This window comes from Ambystoma mexicanum, chromosome 9 (genome assembly GCF_040938575.1).
Source record: "Ambystoma mexicanum isolate Mex_15411 chromosome 9, UKY_AmexF1_1, whole genome shotgun sequence".
NCBI classification, from domain to species: domain Eukaryota; kingdom Metazoa; phylum Chordata; class Amphibia; order Caudata; family Ambystomatidae; genus Ambystoma; species Ambystoma mexicanum.
Genome location: NC_090931.1, coordinates 750,982,129 through 751,004,149, shown reverse-complemented (window position 1 = coordinate 751,004,149; position 22,021 = coordinate 750,982,129). Strand labels below are relative to the sequence as shown.

General features: G+C 42.7%; 1 protein-coding gene across 4 annotated transcripts in view; it reads right to left on the bottom strand.

Moving 5' to 3' along the window:
* MYO1B (myosin IB) overlaps window positions 1–22,021 on the bottom strand; it is a 1,142,119-nt gene that overhangs the window by 987,695 nt on the left and 132,403 nt on the right. For all 4 annotated transcript variants that reach the window (XM_069615684.1, XM_069615681.1, XM_069615682.1 and 1 more), the window contains exon 2: window positions 1,330–1,470. In XM_069615684.1, the coding sequence (XP_069471785.1) occupies window positions 1,330–1,464 (135 nt within the window). In that variant the 5' untranslated portion in view covers window positions 1,465–1,470. The remainder of the gene's footprint in view (window positions 1–1,329; window positions 1,471–22,021) is intronic.

The following is a 22,021-nucleotide window of genomic DNA, read 5'->3' as shown; positions in this document are numbered from 1 at the left end:
TCACCTGGCCTAAGCCCCTCCCACCTGTCAATCACATTAAAACTGCTGTTGCCTTCCTATTTTGCCACCCTTTTCCTCTACTTAAACAGCCAAGACTATGGAACCTCCTCCCTGTCAGCATCAGACTCGCCCCCACGCTCCTACAATCCAGAAAAGAACTCCAGACCCACCTCTTCAAGCAATCTCTCCTCCTCAACACCTAGCCCATCACGTCACCCCTCACGCCACCTGACTCGCTAAACGCCACCCCGCCCCTTTCCTCCCCGGTTCAGCTGTATCCGTCCTCTGTGGCCCTCTGTATCCTATCCCCCCGCTGTATATCTGTTCTGCTACCTCTGAAAAGCACTCTGTTATGGATCTGTATTGGTGTATACCTCTGTAAAGCGCTCCGTTGCTTCTCGAAGCTAGGTCCGCGCTCAATAAATACCACAATAATAAACTGTTTTTTACAAAGCCAACCTTTGGTACTTGTTCAACTTATATAGTACCACCAAACTTTACAGTAGGCTGGTACTCTGCCATTCAGGGCTTTGTTAACTTGGCAGCAAGATTGATACACTATATTGTGAAACTAAGCCAGTGAGCCATTGTCTGGGCTAGTGTGGTGTGTTCCAAATGTTTTAAGCTTAATGCAAACCAAACTTAAGATCTGGACCCTAGTGAACAAACTCTGTAGATCCTATTGGAGTACTCCCACTGTAAAATGGGTAATGCAGGTAATGGGTGATGCCTGAGGCAGCATTAACAGTCATAGGCACTTGTTTCAGCAGCAAAGGTGGTCAAAGCAATGTGAACACTATTTTTGCCAGGAAGAAATGAGGTTTGTTGTCAAAGGTGAAACATCCATTACGGACAATGCGAGGACGGTATGGGAGGTGGGCACTTCAAACGGCAGCAGAGTGGTGGTTAGAGCAATAATTAATAAAAAAGTTCAATTAATTCAGAAAGGTAATCCACCAGACAAGGAGAACGATGATTTAACAAGAACGTGTACGACAGCCAAAAGGATTGCATACCAAGGTACAGTTGGTATCATCACCACCGCTGGGCACCATTTGTGATCTGCTTAAAAGTACTTCATGGGATGTGCAATTGTATAAACACATATGTTCTGCTGCTCGTTACATTGCCTAGATCAGTCCATGAGCACTTACAATGGCTCATAAGATTAAAACAAAAGAAAACTTAAAACTCATTTGCACATAAAGTCTTAGAAACAACCGCTCCAGCTCATGATAAAAGAATAATTTAAAGAAAAGTGAAATCCTAACCGACATTACTACACCTCACCGATATTCCCAGTTTGCAACACACTCCTGAAATACTCACATAGATTTCACCATGGTCGAAACGTTTTTTGAGGTTGTCAATGAAAGAGTCTTCATTTAAGGGTTCCAAAAGCACCATGTCTCCCAAGCCTATCATGTTATCCAGAAGAGAGGTCTTTGCCTCCATCCTGGCCATTTTGACCTGCAAACAAAAATCGAAAGATAAAAAAAGCTGTACTTCACCCCGTCTGTTAATAATTGCATAGTATGTTGACACAAGTAAACACACATCATGAAACTAAAGTGAATCATAAACATGCATGAGTGAACCACATTATTCTCATGTTCATCCCAATCAGTCCAAAACATTCCCTGGCAACCTGCTCACTTAATTGTCCGATAGTTGAATGAAGGAGTATTTTGCTTAATGTTTCGAAGTTCAAATGTACGTCCTTGGTGACCGCAATTCCTTTCCATTAAATTTGTGCAACGCAGGGTTCGAAATTAAGATTGGATAAGCAGGAGCTAAAAACAGCTCCTGGGTATCCAGCATTAACCAGCAGCTTCCATGGGGGAACGAGGAGCTAGTACATAGCGTTGCGCAAATCTAACTTTGAGATGACAAACTGTAATTATGTTCATTATGTTTGACCCCTTATGCTTTAATGGTCATACGGATGTGTCCTAATGTTGATTTATAGATTGTCCCAAACACACAAAATTAAATTCACATGGGTGTGTTTGTTCAGCATCAGTTGGCATGGGGAGCCAAAAATAGTTGGTGTGAAGCTAACTAGTCTCTTGTAGGCTACAAGCGGGAGCTAAATAGCTCCCAGCTGCCCTCAATTTCGAACCCTGCAGTGGCTGAGATGACAGTAATTTGTGAGGGGCCAGTCAGTCCAAACCTACTGTCCAAATTAGCACATTAGCATCCTTGTTATTCCGTCCAGGCAAACAGTCCTGGCCAGGGCTTGGATGATCATGGAGCGAGTGCACCATGCCTTTCCAGCCTGAGGTATGATGCAGGCTGGCTGGCAGGCACAATGAAGTGCCAGTTCCAGGGGCAAGGGAGTAAGAAAATGGGCAATTAAGGCCCACCAATATGGGTTGGGACGTTGCCTCTGCCTTAATGAAATAATGGGGCAACTGCACTTTGTCTTGAATGGAAGAATTCTCAGCACCAACCCTGCAGAACAGATTTTGCACAGCCCCAGGAATTTCAGTTTCCTATGAATTAACCACAAGCTAAGATGTGTACACTTTCTGGGATGTAGAGAACGTTGTGGCAGCAACATTGCCCCATGCAGGCATCTAATGTGAAGCCAGGACTGACTAAGTTCATACACACTAAACCAGAGACAGACAACCTAGCGATAAACACACGCCATTCGGGAGAATCAGATACCAAATTATCGAGAGGAATACAGAAGTGCACTTGGGCGCTGCTCAGTCAAATGTACTGGCAATAACACACATCAGCACATCCTCCAGATAGACAATGCTGAAACTGGGCAGCAGCCAGTTTTCTCATCTCTTCGCAGGATATTAATCTGATTATGAATGCCTTGAAACGGAGAAAAGAATGCGTTTTGACACGGTTTATTGAAGAGTGACGTATTCACACATCTCCTCGTGCTAAGATAGAATCCCTAAAACCAGACCATGTGCAACATAAATGCCAGATTGCATCTTAAATCACTGAGAACAGGAAATGCAGCCCCGGGACTGCTTTCTCACACAGTTAGAAAACACCAACCCCACAAAGAAATTAAATCTAGGAAATTCTTCCTGTGCAATATAATGAATCCCCTGCAGGTTGTAAGGCAAGAGAATGCCTCGTCAGTACTTCCATCATGAAAACTAGAAACTTGGAGAATGCATTAGTTCAACAAAGCTCAAGAGGCCCAAGGAGCAAAGCACCCACATACACTGTGCCACCATTATCAAACCTTCCCAACCATTAACCAACTCAACACCCTCTGCCTTTTCCCACCTTATATTACAAATAATCAAACATGTGCACAGCATCCATCTGGGCACTCAAACAGTACCCTATTGCACAATAACCAAACCTCATCCTGCCAACTGTTCCACCAATGAACACCTCCCAAACTCACCCATGCGCTCAGTGTGAAACTCGTTCCCACACAACCTAGTATACCATCAACAGAGGTTCCCCTATAGCAACCTTAACCCAATTCGGAGAATCTCACTTGCAAGCTGAGAACGGGAACTTTTGACCCTCGAGCATCTACTAGGTTTTACATTTTGCATTTCCCTCTGCTTCCACCAACTCCACCCTACCCGCTCTTGCTGAACCAAGCACCAAGTGGTCATCAGCATGGCGGAAGGTGTGTTATACTAGACAGGTTTTGAGCCAGTCAACGGTTTTCTGTGCTTTACCTTTTGACAGGATTTGGACATTTTTATAACAGTGTGTCAGAAAGGATGGTCAGTGGACGATATTTGTTTAAAGAAAACGTGCAATGAGATTTGCTGATTATACTTCTCCCTAAAAAGGGTTCGACAATCAAGAGTAGGTTCTTCTGCTTTTTTCTCTGTAAAAAAGTGTTTTACATGGCACATTTCTTGAAAAGTGCCTGCCCATTTAAGTGGCATACAATGCTGTTATGACACATAAAAAAGTGCCTTACTTTGGAATTTCCTTTGCTAGATATGCACTTCAAGTCACAAGATCAGGCTATCCTATTAAAGCTTGTTATGGCACTATAATTCAGGGTTGCTCTTAAACCAGACCATCTAATAAGGGACTGAAAAAGGACTGGACGAGTCGGCAATGGTAAAAGAATGACAAATAAACAGGGTAGGTGGGAAGGAGCAAGGGGCAACCAATGTTTTAAGGGATTGTAGATTGGACGGGTTGAAAGCCAAGTGCGTAAAATAGGCAAAACAACAGGTCCTCATTAATTTCTCTCAGTTGGTCAGTTAGAAGATGTCCATGTGGCCTTTCTGAAATCAATCACTTCTACTTGCTGATGTTAACTCTGCTGGAAGCCATACTTAACATCTAAATGAACATCACCGGCTTCAACAGGGGCCTGCCATAAGGAACACGTGTGCTGTTAAAGAGAATTTGGTAATTGAATCCCAGGCCTGAATCTTTTATCTCCTCTAGTCTGACAGAGTATGAGGGATGAATAGTTTGTGGTTCTGAAGTATTACAATAGTCCAATCGACTAGTCACTAAGGCTCCCCACAATTGAGACACTTGTCCAGTGGCATAAAGAGGTAAAACCCATGTAGCTACCCAACATTAAAGTACAATTTCAAACTGTCTCTCAGCCATTAAATATTGGATGGATTTGCACTTTCTGATGATAAACTCAACCAACACAGAGGTGCTCTTCTCTAACAAAATCTCTCTCTCATCTCTTGATCTGCCTTTCAGTTCCCACCTGACACTCACCTAGAAATCTCAGCATCGTCTATGACCCATCTCCCAGCATCTCTAATTTCATCCCCGAAACTGGAACAGCAGCTCACCTCAACCTCCTAAATATTAGGGGAATCAGGCCTCCTCCTTCCTTGCAATACTGCAAAGCATCTCTTGTCTTCTTTAAACTGGACTACTGTGCCAGTATCCTCTTTGGTCCACCTAACTAAGTAATCTGTACTCTCAAGAAGATCATTAACTTTGCTACCAGGACTCTTTGAACTCCCTCACTTCACACCTTCTTGCTCGTATTGTCACCAGGCTGGATGGCTGATGATGCAAAATAGGGCCAAAAGTTAAATGTCTTCTCCCGGTTCACAAATCTATCAACGGTAAGGCACCACTGTTTCCATCCTCCTCCATCCAACTCTACAAGCCTTTTTGTAACCTCCATTCTGCCTGCTCGACTACCCTTGTGGCTCCTCCCCCTCCCTGTGCTTCCTCTTGCATCTGCTCTTTCACTCTTCTTGCTCCACACTTACATGGAATTCGACATACGAGAAACAGTTCACACTGATTTGTCCAATACCAAACGAAAAGCCTACTGGCTAACAAGTTTCCCCCTCATCTCGAACCTTCGTGTCCCTCACTGCCTCAACTCTAGCACTTGACCCATCATGTGTATCTATTGTACAATCTTTTGTGATAGAAAAAAACTTTGTTCCAGTTTATAAATCAATAAATAAATAAAACTGGAGCATCTAAGCATTTAACCTGAGCCAACAACATGGCATGTTATTTCTTTTTATTTTATTGTTACGATCGGAAAAACCGACCTTCTAACTTTTGACTTTGTTACATAGAATAAAAAGACATAAAACATACATACATAAATTGTGAATATACAAAGAAATTATCAAAAAATATAAAATACACTCATGCTTAATTCATAGGCCAGTATAACGTCATCCTTCTTAATTTGTAGAGAACTTAAAAAATGTACAACCGCATATCTTAAACATTTTCTATTTCCACTGTGTAGTTCCAACCATAGCCGATCAGACGTTAATACTACTTCTTCATTAGAAAAAAAAACATTTAAAATGAGGTATCCTTTGTGGTAGTAAAACAATACACTCTACCAATAGAAGTTTCATTCTTTCCACCTCTTGTTTACAAAATCGACAGGTTGTTTCTTGTATAAATATGCTCTTCCATTTATACATTATTTCTTTTGTTGGCCATATGTTTAACCTAAACCTCATCAAGTCTGCTCGATGGGTAGGATTGGGGGACCTCTGCAAATACTTTCCAACCACTCCTTGAAGTTTTAGAGGAAAGGGATTTTGATTGAATTTTTGGATATTCTGACAGGCATCTCTCGTTGTAAACTAATCCGATTTCCATATATTTGACTTAGCTCTGTGTGGGTTTTCAATTAGGAGTGTTTCAGTTATGTCTGCTCCAATCAAAATTTTCTATGCTAAAGTACGCCAAGATCTGGCAAAGGGATCATCAGCTAATAGTAGATGTTTTGATATGATCCTAAGGAGACCATTGTCATTTACTCTCATTACACACTTCCTATACAGTTGCCATATTTTCCACTTGTAAATCGCATAACATGATATTAGTCCTAATTCATGTCTAATGACAGGCAAGGCTTCGAACATTGGTAACATTAAAGCTTTCTTCCAGTATGAACTTTCATACTTTGACCAATAGGCATAGTTTTGGCATTTTTTTGTCTCTGAACCATACAGAATAGTTGGTATGTACTTTTGCTTGTAATAGATTATCAGGGGATCTATTGTGAATTTACAATACTTGGCTCTTATGGTTCTCATTTGTGACAAAGCTAAATTATATTTTGTTTGCAAATGATCTTCATAAGGTTTATCCGAACGGTTATTAATACAGATGCTCATATATATATATATATATGAATTTAAAGACTGCGAGGTGGTATTCTGCAACTGCCATTCATAAGAGTTCTGCCCTTTGTTTGAGCCAAACTGCATCACTTGAGTCTTAATGTATATGCTAATGCAGCTTTTTACAGCGTATCTATCCCGAGCTTTCAACAGGGTACGTAGCCCAGAAGGGTTTTTGATATGAGCATCATGTCATCGGCATAAAGGAGCCAATTTATTGCGATCCCATGCAGTTTTGGTGGATCAGCGATCAAGCCCCTGAAGCTAAACCTATATCCAGCAGGAAAAAATTGAATAAGGCAGATGCCAACGGGCATCCCTGCTTCAAGCCTCGGGTTGTTTCTATTACTTTAGTTAGTAATCCATCGCTACTTATCCGGATTTGAATAGTTGTATTAGTATGGAGTTGTATGATCCATTTCAGGATATACCAGGGACACTGTAAATCAATATGTTTTTTATGCAGCAATTCCCTTGGTACAAGGTCAAAGGCCGACTTAAAGTCTACAAATGCAGCGTAAATAGGTTGCTTGAGTCGTTTTCCTTCTTGAATGATAGCATTGAGGGTTATAAGGTTAATTGCAGTGCCTAAACCTGGAAGAAACCCAGTTTGAAATGGATCCCTATGATGTAGGTTATCAAGCCATAATTAAATTCGCCCAAGATCATACGTGCAAAAATCTTTCCAGGGAAATCCAAGAGTGCAATGGGCCTATACGAGACCGGATCCGCACAATCCCCTTTTTTAAATATGGGTAGAAGCAGTGATTTTTGCTAAAATGGCGGAATACACAGACGCAATGATGTTTTTAAAAATTAGATATAATATATCCACCCACAAGTCGAGGTTCTCCTTTAACATACGATTGTGGAGTACATCAGGACCAGATACCCGGGAGTTACTCAGTTTAGTGATGCAATAACGGATATCATCCTGGTTAAATGTTACCTCATAATCAGCAATTATTCTGTTCAGATCAAAATTTACATCAGGAAAAGGTGTGCAGTAAACGTTGCCAAAATAGGAGGACCATAATTTTTCAGGAATGGGATTAACTTGAACTAGGGCTTGATGTTTATGACAGCCATTATTGAGGAGTACCCAAATTCCTTTGGACGATTCATTACGATCTGGCTCATCATAGCTTCTCCATCATGTTGATATTGTGTGGCACGTCTACTCCGATGCCACTTTTTATAGGCATTTTTCAATTGCTTTATTCACGTCACATTGTCTAATGAGGAGGCATGCATCGTATTAGGCAGGTTCCTTATATTTTTCCCTAACTCATACTTTCTCCATTTTACCTCAAGATCAAAAAGGCATGAGTGTGGCCTTGGTGGATCCGTTGACGACGCACCCCTCCTGTCAAACATTTGCATAGTCTGGACATAACATTTATCCAGATTACTAAAATGACAGTATTTATCTTCCAATATTTGCCTGAACGCAACCAGTTTTGAGGCCGACCATTGTATCGGGTTTCCAGCATTATTGATCGTTACTTCAGTTACATGGCAATTGTAATTCTGTACTCTTGTCATAGGCCATTCGCATTTTAAAAATAATTGGTTATGATCACTCATGTTTGACAGTTTTACAGTAAATTATGTTATTTGCGTCATAAATTGATTATTAACATATATATAATCCAATATTGCTTGATGTCCATCATTATGCCAAGTTTCTTTCGGAGGATGATCTCCTTGCATGGACCCATTCAACATAACATAATTTCTATCGGCCATTATTGTGGACCATAGATGTTTATCCACTGTCCTGGCATTAATGTTTGAGGACAGAAGATGAAGATTTAAATCACCCACAATAACTGTATTGGTGATAGAAGTGTCCAATAGCAGCTGATCAAGTATGCTGTTAAGGTGTTCAAAGAACTCCTCGGAGGACAGGTGTTTCTTACCCCAATATATATTAACAATGGCACAATAGCTGTCACCTCTGGATATCTTTGCAACTTGAAAACATGGTGATGGTGATTTATGCCAGATAACTTCTTAAGATGTTTATTTTTTCGAAAGGCCATCAACAGGCCCACCATTGGTCACCCTTGGGTTGGCTCGATCGCAGGGACTATATGAATATCATAGAGGTCCCATACGGGTGACATTCGTAGCCAAGTCTCCTGGAACACTATAATATCATATTGGAGGAGATCTTCACTTCCCTTGTTAATAAAATGTTTGTACCCTCTAGTGTTCCATGAGACTAGGCTAAAGGTATCAGATAGCTGGGGTTGTTATGATTTCATCTCCTGATTTTGGTTCTGCCAATTTTTTGCACAGTTGCTAAAGTGCTGAGAGCTGCTGAACTCTTATCACCATATATTCTCGCTCTTGGAGGAGCAGACACTTTTTTCGAATTCTCATGAGAGGGTGCATCTTGCTCAGGACAAATCCTAGTGGTAAAAAGCAGTTCGAGCCAACCATAGGGTATTCAAAACAACACCTGATTGAATATACAATTGGGCTTCTGACAAGACATTTTCATTAACAAATTCCACTAAGCTAATATCTGCTGACATCAGATCTTCTAATGCAGTAATTTCTGAGCAGATGTTCAGGAAGCTGGCACGATTTAAGTCATATTTTTGGAACAGGTGATTACGACATTTGATCAGTAATCGATGATGATTTTTATATTGATTCCTTCCTTTATAGCTTGACATTTCAGACTCTCTGTCCTTATGATCTATTAGTGTGGGTTTACCACCTATAGACCCCCGTGACAGGGGGACGAGACCTCCATCAATCATCTCATCTTTTGTAGTACCCTGTTGTAGTTGATAGGGACCTTTAAGAAGTGATTCAATGTTGGGTACTGCAAGATGTGAGGGTCGAACCTTATTTTCTGACGGCATCAATAGACTCTCCACCATAATTTTTTGATTGTCTCATTCTCTAGCTTATATTTTTCAAAGGAAGTCCGAATTTCATCTTGCAATTCCTGCATTATACAGTAATTTACTCTATCCTTCTCCCTTTCAGGTGAGTTATTTTTTAATACACATATATCCTGTTGATCAGCGGTTGTATTGATTTTAGTAATCATACCTCCTGCATTTGTGGATAGTTCGGGTTGCAGTTTAAGAGATGTTTTTGAAGTCATGTATGATTGAGGGGGATCTCCGCCCTGCATTGTCACAATGTTTCTCACGGGTGGTAATGCAATGGCAATAAGGTCATCTAGGAGGTTTGTATCTGAGAGCTGTACTTGGCATCTGCACTGGTGCTACTGTATTGCTCAGCCGTCTTCTTTTCTTGGCTGCTGTGACCAACCTCGCCGCTTTTCTAGCTTTATTAATTGTTTTCCCCAAATCGGATGTATTATTTGGAACTGGCTGCTTGTCTTTATCATTTGTAGCCAAGATGGCTTTGCAGTATGTTTTTGTATTAATGAACAAGGTTGCAATCCCCATGCTCCTGGGTTTCTCATGTGCACTTGCAGATGGAAGTGTGACTGGCTCTGGATGCACTCTACTAGGAGTTTGTGGTGAGTCTACTGTTGCTACCTCTGTGGTCATTTCATCTTGGGGCTCCCTAGATGAAACAATCTGGGATGGAAAACATCCCTCTTCCCAGTCTGAGTGTGCTGATGCATAACGTTCTGCATCTTCTGACTCTTATCTTGTGCACCAGTTATTAATAAACCATGAGCATCCGAATGAAATTTAAGTAGTAAAGCTGTTTGATTTTTCACTTTGTCATCCAATGACTCGTATAGCTTGGCCATGGTTAAAAGAGCTGTATGCATGGCGCTTAGGGTGTTATTTAGGGCCGGCGCCTCAGGGAAAGAAAAGCGGTTGCACATAAACCCAGCTTGACTCTCTCGTATAAAAAAAGGTTGTTTTTCAACAGGTTCACTAAATCTGGTTTGTCTAGGAGTGGGCGCAACAAAGGATGGTGATCTATTCGATTCAATGGATGACGATTTTTCAAACATTATCGGTGATTTATATAGAACCGACTTGTCGGCTTTCACCCGGGTTTTCATTTCTATTTCCTTGTTTACCACTTCATTGGCAAGTTGTTGATTGCCAGAACCCTCGTCAAACTGAATCAGATCGACCGTGTTAGTACATATATATAAATCTGAGGTATCAGCCTCATGATGGCTTGACGTGTTCATGAAGTCCAACATTTCTTTATCAACTTCACCAATCACCGTTAGTTTATCATATGCTTCTCTCAGCGCATGTTGCGCCTGAACAGTACAGAATGGTGGATTCTTTAAAGGTGGATTATACGGAACTGGGGGCAGTTTGTTTTCTCCATCGGGGGCTTGAGTTAAATAGGTTTCCCCTGGATTGCATGCAGCTGTTATTGTTAAATCAGACATCTCCGTCCATATGCAAAGGCGTTACAGCATTGGTCATCCCTGTGCTATTAATACATGTGGCCATTATATAAACTGGTATAGGTTGTATGCATTGCCTATTTGTGACCTCGGTGGCAGTTAGAGGATTTAAATTACACTCTTTTCTGCCATCCGCTTTGTAAAAGGCTTGAATATCGGTATTTAATGAGACCGAACGTTTCTGATCCTTATTTTTTTTTAAATGAAGGCCTTTTTATTTTGAAATGGTGAGAGGTTGTATATCTCTGGCCTAATATTCGGCATACGAGATTTTAACATATAAATCTGACTTGTCATGACAGTAAATATTTACAGTGCCCAATAAAAAAATGTAATAAACAAAACCATACAAATTACAAAAAGCGTTTAAGAATTACCACGCTATGTTTGCCCCCACTCTCGCTGTCCAGCTAGACAGCGAGACAGCGAGACAGCCAACACACTTAGCCAACGCACTTCCACCAACGCGCGGGCAAGATTATTTTGTAATGTGGAAGGCAGGATTCAGATCTAGGCAAAAACAAATAACAGGAGTGGGGGGTTAATACTAGCCCTTAGAAAAAGGTTGGCTTTCCAATAAGTCCAGTCCCAGTCCTTAGACTGGAATGCAGCCTACCAACACAGCCAATGGCAGAAAATTCTCCAACATCCACGTCCGTATCGCAGCAGGGAAAGAAGCTCCAATATCAAAAGTGCAAGAAAGCAGGTCACGCACAGCGAGACAGCCAACACACTTAGCCAACGCACTTCCGCCGACGCACGCCATGGCATGTTATACAAAAATATGGTGGAGATGGGGGTGTTGCTAGAGATCTTTTATTGTTAGCAGAACTTCCTCCAAATTCAAATTAAGATGAAGGCAGATGGAGTGCATCAAGGATGATAGGTCATATATGCGTGTGACTGTACAGTGAAACAGATGTCAGTTTAGCTGTAACTGTTGTAGGGTGTTAACATGAAGATCTACGTTTTAACTTTAAAAATAATTCTTTAGCAATGGTGAAAATGGTTGTAAAAAAAAGTAGTGGAAATGTTCACAGTAAGCAATAAAACATAGTGCTACTACACGCCCAATAGCTCCTGCTCACTTCAACCTCGGCAAGCGGGAGTTAAATGTAGACCTGGGGTATCAGACATCACTTAGTAAGCCATTTCTGCACGATAGGAGCACTACAGCTTTGTGTCCATTACATGGGACCAATATTGCTTCAAAGGCTGCCTCGAGGTTACTTACCATCCTGCTCAGATATAACCATTCCCAAACCCAAAATTACTCTAATAAGATTATCATTTTAGGATACCAGTTGGCTTAAGGAATGAAAGGAAGGGCACAGCTAACCAGGATCCAAGGGGACAGAAGGAGCACAAAACCTCCAGGCAATTCATCTGCCGGCCAGTCGAGGCACAGATTACATTTTAAATGAATGACCTTGTCCAGTGAACGAACATTTATTCCACTTTTCTTTTGTGCATGACATAGTGGAAATCCCGTAATCCCTCATTGAAGCACATTTGACATGTGTCACTGGCCATATTAAAAATTGGAATGTAATAAATTGGAATGTAATAGGGAGGTTGGAGGATGTCCACCCCTCCGCTAGCAATCCCCCTCCCCGAACCCACCGCGGCACGCCCATGAGATTTTTCTTTTAAAAAGGGAGTACAAGCCACTTTTTTATACAAATAAAACCAACCCATTAAACTTGAGTCCCCCCCCCCCTCCAAAACATTGGACAATAATCGAAAATGGTACAGGTTTAAATTCTGCAACGGCAGTTCCCCCCCCCCCCCCCCCCCCAAGTACATATTGCCCAGTATTTCCCCCCCCCCCCTGCTCCCCCAAGTTAGCCCCAGACCAATACACATCCTGTCAACATTGTGCAGAGTGGCCTTTGCTGTGAAGGCAGCGTGATCCTTGCTGTGGCACAGAGCATGGGACAGAATGGCCAGGGATGTGCTCTCAAGAGGAAGAGGCTTTCTGTTCTGGCCCGGGCAGCACAGGAAAGGAGAGAGAGGTAGCGCAGATCTTGAGAGGGTGCATGAGCCAGTGGCATAGGAGCACTTAATGTGCATCTAGTGTGATCCAAACAATGCGAGTGCATGATTGGGTCAGTGTGAGCAGAGGGTGATAAACCAGTGTTGGCGGTGTGAACTCAGCAGTGCATTGCGATTAGTGTAGTGTGAGCAATAAACTGTAGCAGCTTATCTAGACTCGGGTCCTAGACACAGTAAACAACGAGAGGTGAAGGGTGACAGATGAAGCCATCTGAGGCCTGCGCCATTTATTCTCCTGGGCTGGGGCTCCTGGGGGGTTGCCTCGGCGACTTTTTGTCCTGTGCAGATCAAATAAAATCAGTTACTTGCCGGATAACGGCAGGCCGGCCTGGAGGGGAAGAGGTTCTAATGCATTTGACTTCTGCCGCAGTACGAAGCAGGACAGCCTCCTCCATAGACAAAGCAACAGCTCGGCCTTGCAAGAGCCCACAATGCAGCAGCAGAGGGCACACGAGGATGGCTTTCACCTGCAGAACAACTGCACAAAAAGCACGGTTTTAAGTAAGGGACGCTCCACTAACCCCCACCCCCTCCCCCGCCCCCATTTTTAAAACGTGTACATCATGCATTGGCTATCGGTCTTCGACATTACAATCAAACAATTACCTTCTTTTCTCATCACCAGCTGAGAGAGCTACAGCTTTCTTGACTGAGCATGCTCACCATCAGCTTTTTGGGGACGTTTAACATCTCTGCAACTATTTGCCTTTAATTCTAAAGAATCAACACGGACTTCAATTCCATATGCAATACATTGGAAAAAAATAGGCTTGCTTTTCATTTTTGGATTTAATGCATGCTTACACTCAAGCCTCATTTTCTAAATGTTGCCCTTATTATATCACAAGTAACTCGAGAGAACAAACATGGTGGGGCTCGATGCTGTTACAATTTGAAATCATACATGGCAAAAAATAGAGTTCCAATCCTGACATATTATAGCCTTATAAACTGAGGGAGGGGTCGTTATCGTCAGAGAATTTCGCCTCCGGTGATAAGTTGGGGGGAAGTGTCATTATCCCAAGCGATAACACCTCCCGAGGTCTATAATCCAACTAGAACAGAGTGGTAGCAGCAAAACATGGTTTGGAGTTTTCGTGAAGTAAGCAATGGCGCTTAAAGAGTGAGTAAATGTGGTTTTGATTTGAAGTATTTGAATAACATGGTTGTCTTAATAAGTAAAGTATTTTATTTGCAACTTGGTTGACCTGGAACAGGTTTAAAATGAGCCTGCATTAGGTTGCATGTAAAAGTAAAGTTTCTCTATAAGAAAATGAAAGCATTTTTCAATGTTTGATCTTTCTCTTTCTGGTGTGTTAAGTAGACTGTTGCAGCAGGTCCTGCCAGAGAGGAAGTGTCTTGTTGAAATCAAATCTGGCTTGAACATTGCATTGTTGTTTCCCGTCTGTTTCTGAACACAGAATGTTCAGAATGCAGTCAATACAAGTAGTTATTGTATACTGCAGTCGGAAGCGGCCGCCCAATTCTCTGATCGACTGAGTGGGAGATTGTCTCTGCGGTGCGGCTTGACTGACGGCCGGTTGTTGCCAGAGGTTCTTTCCTCTAGTCCTCCAACACTCGCGTCTACCAGCTCCCGGAGTGTTGTGGGGAAGCTGGGTGCCGAGTGCTGGGCGTTGGGCATTGGAGCGCTGTTGGAGTGACCGGCGCGCTGTCGGGGGAACCCGGCCGGAGAGGCAAGTACTCGCTGCGAGTGGTGAGCTGCAGGGGGCCTCTTACGGTGGTCGACCCGCGCTTAGAAAAACACCTACACACCGAGTGTTGAGAACCTATACTTTCCCCCGACGAGGTGGAAGCGCGGAAGGAAGGTGCGGGTACGGTGCGGGTACGGTGGCCAGGACCGCTGTATGTAAGGTACCTGCATAGTTGGTGCCTATTTGTGACCCTACTGGTGCCTATTGGTGTCCTTGCTCCCCCCCCTTCCCCCTCTTCTTAGCACATTATAGTAAACAGCACCTGTGGTGTAGGGGACACCCTAAGTCTTTGCTGGGGTGGTGCTAGAACTGAAAGAGGGGTGGGAAATACTCCCTGTATCTACAGTAGAAGAGGCCCAACGGAGCCCCCCCCCTCTTTATTATAACCCCTTCTTTTTTGTGTTTGTATTTTTGCTGGGGGTGTGACGGACAGGATTACCACCCTCCCTCTAATTATGCATCCAGGGAAGAAGACAGCACAAAACAAATACAATCTACGAAAGACGTCGAAAGTTCGTGAAGTAGAGGCATTGTTGGGTGAGGAGAAGGGCAGTCCTAAGGAAACCTCTATGAAGAAACTCAAAAAATCCACCCTCCCAGGTCAAGGGAAGATTACTGGTTTTTTCCCTACAAACTGTATACCTGAAACTAACTCAACGATAATAGAGGAACCAACATACACTGGAGGAGGTGGGGGTGACTGTATGAGTTCCACTAATTTCGATGACATTGATAATAATTCTCTACTTGATTTATGCCTAAACATACAACGTGGGATGACCCCCCCTGATGCCTAAGAGGCAGGATGAAAAAGATCTGACACAGGGAACGCATCCTGTGGCTTCTCCTGTCACCATCTCGGGCTATTCTGAGCAGAGGGGCAGATTATCAGCCTCCCCCAACCTAGTAATGGTATCTATGGAGGACGTCCCGAACAATGAGGATGTGGACCCTTCTATCCTGTCTCCAGGAGCAAACGCAATAGCAGAGATACAATCCTCTGTAGCCTCTATTCAGTTCGCCCTAAAAATTCTGCTCCAAATGACCGGACGCATCCTAACCAATACCACTGCGCCGATTATTCCCCAAACTGATGAAAATCCTGTGGAAGATGAAGCAGAAATCAATTTAGCAGAGGCTATTGATATAGCTGAAGAGATAAATGTTTTGCCCAATAAAGAAGCATCCGCAAACATGGACCGGAGCGAGATGGTTTTTTACTCTCGCAAACAGCGCAAACTGGCCAAGAAGGCGCAACAAAACAGGAAAAAACTGTCAGAGTGCCCCTCAGTAGAAGAACTTGCGAAAACCGGGGGCCGTTCAAAAAAAGCAAAGAAGAGGGCTGCCCGAGCTAAGAAAAGGAACAACTCTGGAGGCGGTTGCCTGACTAGTTGGCTGATTACAGACCAAGATCAGAACAAGGAACAATCGAAGATGCCGTCAATGCCTGCCAGGGAGGATGAGGATATTGAGGCTAAAGGTACATTAACTTTGGATGACCTAGAAGCATTGGACGAAGAGTGGGAACAACTTGAAGATGAAGCTCAGCTCACTGAGGAAAGGGAATGTGGGCCCTCGGTGAAACCATCCCACCCGCCCCCCCCTCAGGCTAAAACCATCCATCCTCCTAGTAAACCTATGGAGGAGGGATCAAGTACTCCGTTCAGCAGGATATGTCGGATCAAGAACCTTTATAATAATGGCGGGCGCAGATGGTTGTCTCGGTCAGAACTCTTAACCCGCCTACATTCTGTTCCGGAATTGCGAGTATTGCAATCTGATGACTTTCAGTTTGTGGAGCCATTGAAGGGGCGGAATTCGTGTGTTTCTGCCCTGCATTGCAAGTTTCTTTCTACCGCACAGCTAATCAGGAAGTATCGTGACGAACTTTGGGCAGTTGATGTGGAGATAGATGCCGACTTGGATGATCCTGACACCTGTATCGATAACGGCGAAACAAGTGGTTTAGCTGTCCTAGATGTATGCCCGATTTTACCTAAAGGAAAGAAAGTAGAAATGGCAGAAATACAACGCGTGCTAAAATGGTTGGCTGAAACGCTTCCTGAAGCTCTATCCAATCATTGAACCTGGACATTACTGTCGTGGAATTGTAGAGGATTTACGCACCTGCTGTCCCCCGAGGGGTCAGCAAACTTTGTCGCCAAACATGAGTTACTATGTTTACAAGAGACCTGGGCGATGGACCCATTATTATTGGATGGTTTTGTGATTTATCAGTCTTTTGCGAATAGGGGAGAGAAGGGCAGACCATTCGGCGGGTTGTTGATTGGGGTAGCAAGTTGTTTGATCTCTAAACAGATACCCTGTAGCCTAGACAATAATCTTTTGGCAGTGGAAGTCAAATATGGGCCTAAGGACAAAGAAGAAAAGCTACTTTTGATAAATATATATAATCCTCCTCATGCCCGTATAAGTGAACCACTTCAAGCGGCCCTTCAAGAATTGTTGGCCTTCTGGTCAGCAACTCAGGGAAAGGGCGCGGTAATGGTAGTTGGAGATTTTAATTGCCGAATACCAGGGGAGGGAGGGTTACACCCACAAAATACTAGGCTTAGAAACAAGCGGTTACTCACACATAGCAAAAAAGATACTGAAGGCCCGCAATGGCGTCTTCTGTTTGATGACTGGGATCTTGAGATGGTGAACGGTTACACTATTAGTGATCATCCAGGAAAACAAACATGGACCAATGGTTCTTCCTCCAGTACAATTGACTATATATTTATGTGCCCTAAAATGTTGCAATGTGTTGTTGACCTAACGGTATCTTTAAATGAATGGAGTGACCATGCTGCACTTCAGTGTGTATTAAATATTGTTCACACTAAATCGAAGAAGAGCAATCTGGGTACAATCCAGGTAAATAAAAAGGGCTCTAGCATCAGGTGGACTGCCCAGAACATACATTTAGCCTCAGAAGCATTAAACATGGAGTATTGGTCCCTATTACCCAATTTCAATGATATGTCTATAGAAGCCATAGAAACCTGGATCAGTCGTTTTTCTAATATTCATGCCTCATCCCCTAATCGGTGTATGATCAAATTAGAGGGTGGGATACCCCCGTTTAACAAAAAGATTAGAGACATTAAGAGGGAACATAGAAGGGAGCTGCGCATGATCAATCAAAGGAGGGAACCCTTAGAAAATCTTAGGGCGGCTCTTAGGAAATGCAAGAATAAATATAGAACTAATATCAAAAAACTACGGCTTACCGAAAGAACTCTGGCATACCAGAAGTTGATTCACACCATCTGCTCGAAAAACACTCGTAGCATTTGGGCACTCCTGCGTGAAGCTAGAGAAACTACTAAGGGGCAACTTGCAAATCCTATTGGTGTAAAGGAATGGGAGAATTTCCTGTTGAATCGTAATGCTATCATGCAGCAAGAGGAGAGTCTGCCATCGCTTCTGCCGAGATCAAGTATATCATTTGACATGTCATACACAGCAATACTTTGTAAGATAAAAACTCTAAAATCCTCTAGAGCTCCCGGCCCTAATGGCCTAGCGAACATAGTTATCAAAACCCAACCTGAGTTTTGGGCGGGATTGTTGACAATTATGTTTGAGAAAATTCTGAGCCAAGGAGTTATACCGAAGACATGGCAAACTGCCGTGTTGATCCCGGTATTTAAAAAGGGAAACCGTCTTGACCCGAATAATTACAGACTCCTCTCTATGCTAGACACGACAGGCAAATTGTTTGCCGCTCTGTTGCTTAAGGACCTTCAGATATGGGTAGATGAGGCCCATATATTATCCAAATTTCAATGTGGTTTTAGAAAAGGCTACTCCACAGGTTATAACTTGATGGTAATGAACCTACTAAGAGCAAGAGCTCGCAAAAGGGATGAGCCACCATTGTATGCACTATACATTGACTTTAAAGCAGCTTTTGATATGGTACCCAGAGAACGCCTATGGTCTAAACTGGCTTCCCTAGGCTGCCCTGCTGACATACTATATTTTCTCAGATTACTGCATCATAACACCTCAGTCAGGTTAAAACTGGATCAGGAGGGGCATCTGACTGGTAAGGTATATCAAAACAGGGGGGTCAAACAGGGCTGTGTGACTGCCCCTCTAGTGTACAATCTTTATGTGCATGATATCCCGCTTGCTCTATCCTCTATTCGTAATTGCCCCCCCAAAATAGGGGACTCCGCTTGTACCGTCATGGCATATGCTGATGATTTGGTCATTTTTGACCATACCATCAGTGGCTTACGTAGATCAGCTACTGCATTATGGGAGTATGCCGAATCTAATGGTCTTATCATTAATCTAGACAAAACGAAGGTACTGAGATTTACTAGCAAAAAAGTGTCTCGTGTGAACCTTATGGTAAATAACAACCTGATTTCATACGCCCCACTCTACCGTTATTTAGGTATTGATTTTGAACCTAATGGGGACTATGTGGCCCTTAAGCTTTCACGTACGATGCGAGCAGCACAAGTAACATCCTTAATAGCCAATTTTACTAATCAACAAGGAGGATTTACACTTTGGGGTACGCGTCAATTATATATGCAGGTATTTATCCCTATGATGACCTATGGTCTAGATTCACTCCTAGAATTAGACTTTAGTTGGCTACAAATCATTGAGGGTAAGTTCTGGCGTCGCATACTTGGCCTGGGCCCGGGAGTCCCGATGGCAATTATTCGACTAGAACTAGGGTTACCCTCAATGAAGGCTATCGTCATGAAAAGGAGATTGGGGCATTTTCTGAAAATGCGCAGTACAACAGCTAATCCGCTCCTGCTTACCATCTTCCAAGAATTATGTAATAGACAAAACCCTCAGTCTCCATCTGTGACGATGACAAAATTTCTTGCTACTATTGGATGGACCTGGCGAGCAGGCCCATATACCAAGCAAGTCCAAAATGCACTTGATAAGAGGGTAGAAATGTGGGATTGGCTAGAGAATTTCGATCATCTTAGTACGTTAAAAAGCTACGCATTTGTACAATATAGGTTGTACTCTTTCTTGCAACCTCAAGGGTATCTCAATCTATGCCCCTCAAAAAAACTGCGACGATTTATCCTTTTATTAAGGATGGGCCAACTGCCCATTCTGTTGGTCACGGGCAGAAGACAGCAGCTGCCATTGGAACAACGCATATGTCGGTTGTGTGTAAGAAACAAAGTATTAGAGTCAGCAAGACATGTTTTGACAGAATGTGGCACTATGATTGATGTAATTCATTGTCATCTGGGAAAGTTTTCTCATAATCTAGCATCAATCGGAACGTCATTATTCTGGCATCACTGCATGAACTCTGAGAGCATGCGAGAAATGATAGCTCTCTTCAATATCTGGATTAAGGTAGAAGAATTATTGAATATTCAGATCTAAAACCAGTATCCGTAATTTTTAGCTATCTTTGACCTGGCCTTTTGGTCTTCTCTTTTTTGCACTTTTTTGTTACCGGAGCTTTGAGCTTTGAGATTGATTTATATGTGAAAATAGGTTATTATTATTACAGTATTGTATTTTTGCTATATTGTTATTATTCTGTTTGTGGAAGTTTAATTTTTATATATGATGTTTACTTATTAACATGTGTAAAGTTTATTAAATAGACTGTATCACATTAAATAAATAATAAAGTTATTGACTGCACTCTAAAACTTCCAATTGGCTGAGAGGAGGTTTCCATGTGCTAATAAGATTCCCTTCTAGGGTGGATGACGCTCTGTTGAACAGTGCCAGAACCAGCAATAGTATGTAAAGGTATTTCATATAGATTAACAAAAATCTACGCTACTCAAGTGTATTCAAATAATGATTTCATTATTTCGCAATAAGAGGAGATCAGCAAACCACTGGTAACAGATCATGCTTGTCAAGTTACACTAGATCCATTGCCTTTGACAGGTGCTCCAGAACAAATCAGAGGTACTATTTCTTGATTCTTGAAAATAACCACCTGCTCGTAATCTGCAAAGAGTATCTATCTGCTCATTGCTGGTGGAACTGGAAAATGCAATTGGAATGTTAAGAGAAACAGCCTATGCAAAAGGTTTGTAGTCGGACTAAAAATATGCACCCAAAGAAATGGTGTGCTATATACATGTGGGGAGGGCAAATGACTTTATGCCCGCTTAGTAGTTTGCAACATGGCATTTTCCCCCCTGGTTCTACACTGGGGCATGCCATCATATGCTTTACTGTGGTAAGATGCAATCTTTTCATGAACATCCTCCATTTAGAATGGCACATGCATAATATATTTCAGGCTAAGTACTGCGCGGGAGGAGTGCTTGGCTTTGGACATTTCCTTCATCTTTGTAGCTACTTCGAGCAGATCCATCATCTTCAACTCGTGCTTCAGTTAATAATGACAGGAATACACACTTGCTGAACTTTTTGTTGATTATTTGACTTTGATTGTCTTGTAACTTTTTTTTATGTAAAATAAATGTGTTGAACCGAAAATCCTCAATTAAAATTGCGTGCCAACATCATCACAACCAAAAGAAAAAGTTGGTGATACAAGATTACAGTGCCAGTTCACGATCTTTGAAGTCATGGTGCTAAGAGGTTTACAGCCTCATCATGTGTGGGTGGAATACGCATGTCTACATTAAACAAGGTGCGGGTGGGTGCAGACACAGACACAGACACAGACACACAGACACACACACATAAAACCTTTGATAGAGCCTCCCCTCCCCGCCACCACGGGTGCACAGACTGACGGAAGAAAAATGCATGTACTCCTTGGGTGACCACATGAGAGGTGCACCCAAGACGCACTGCAGCTGACCCCCCCCCCCGTCCCCCAAATTCCAATATTTTATATACACCTGGAGGCAAAACGAGACCACTTTTTAAGGCATCTATACTCTACATTGGGTTTGTGAATGGCTTAATAATCCTAACAGAGTACTAAACACTCATTTACAAGCTATACTTGCACAGGGAAAGGGGACACATACGCATCCTTCACACCCCTTTTCCTTCCCTTACCTTCCCACACAGTCACTGCAATCGTTGTGATCATCCTTTCCCACCTAGACTATGCCAACGCTCTACACCTAGGGACGCCTGCATCGCAGCTAAGAACTTCAATGAGTACAAAACTGTGCTGTGCGGTTCCTCCTAGACTTAGGCCCCAGAGAACAATTCTCCCCACACTCCGTGTCCTTCACTGGCTTCCGATCGGGCAGCAGTCCCCCTTTCAAAGCCTCAAAACGTGGCTCTCCCCCCCTCTACACCCTCGCACACTTCGTCCGGATGTCACGCCC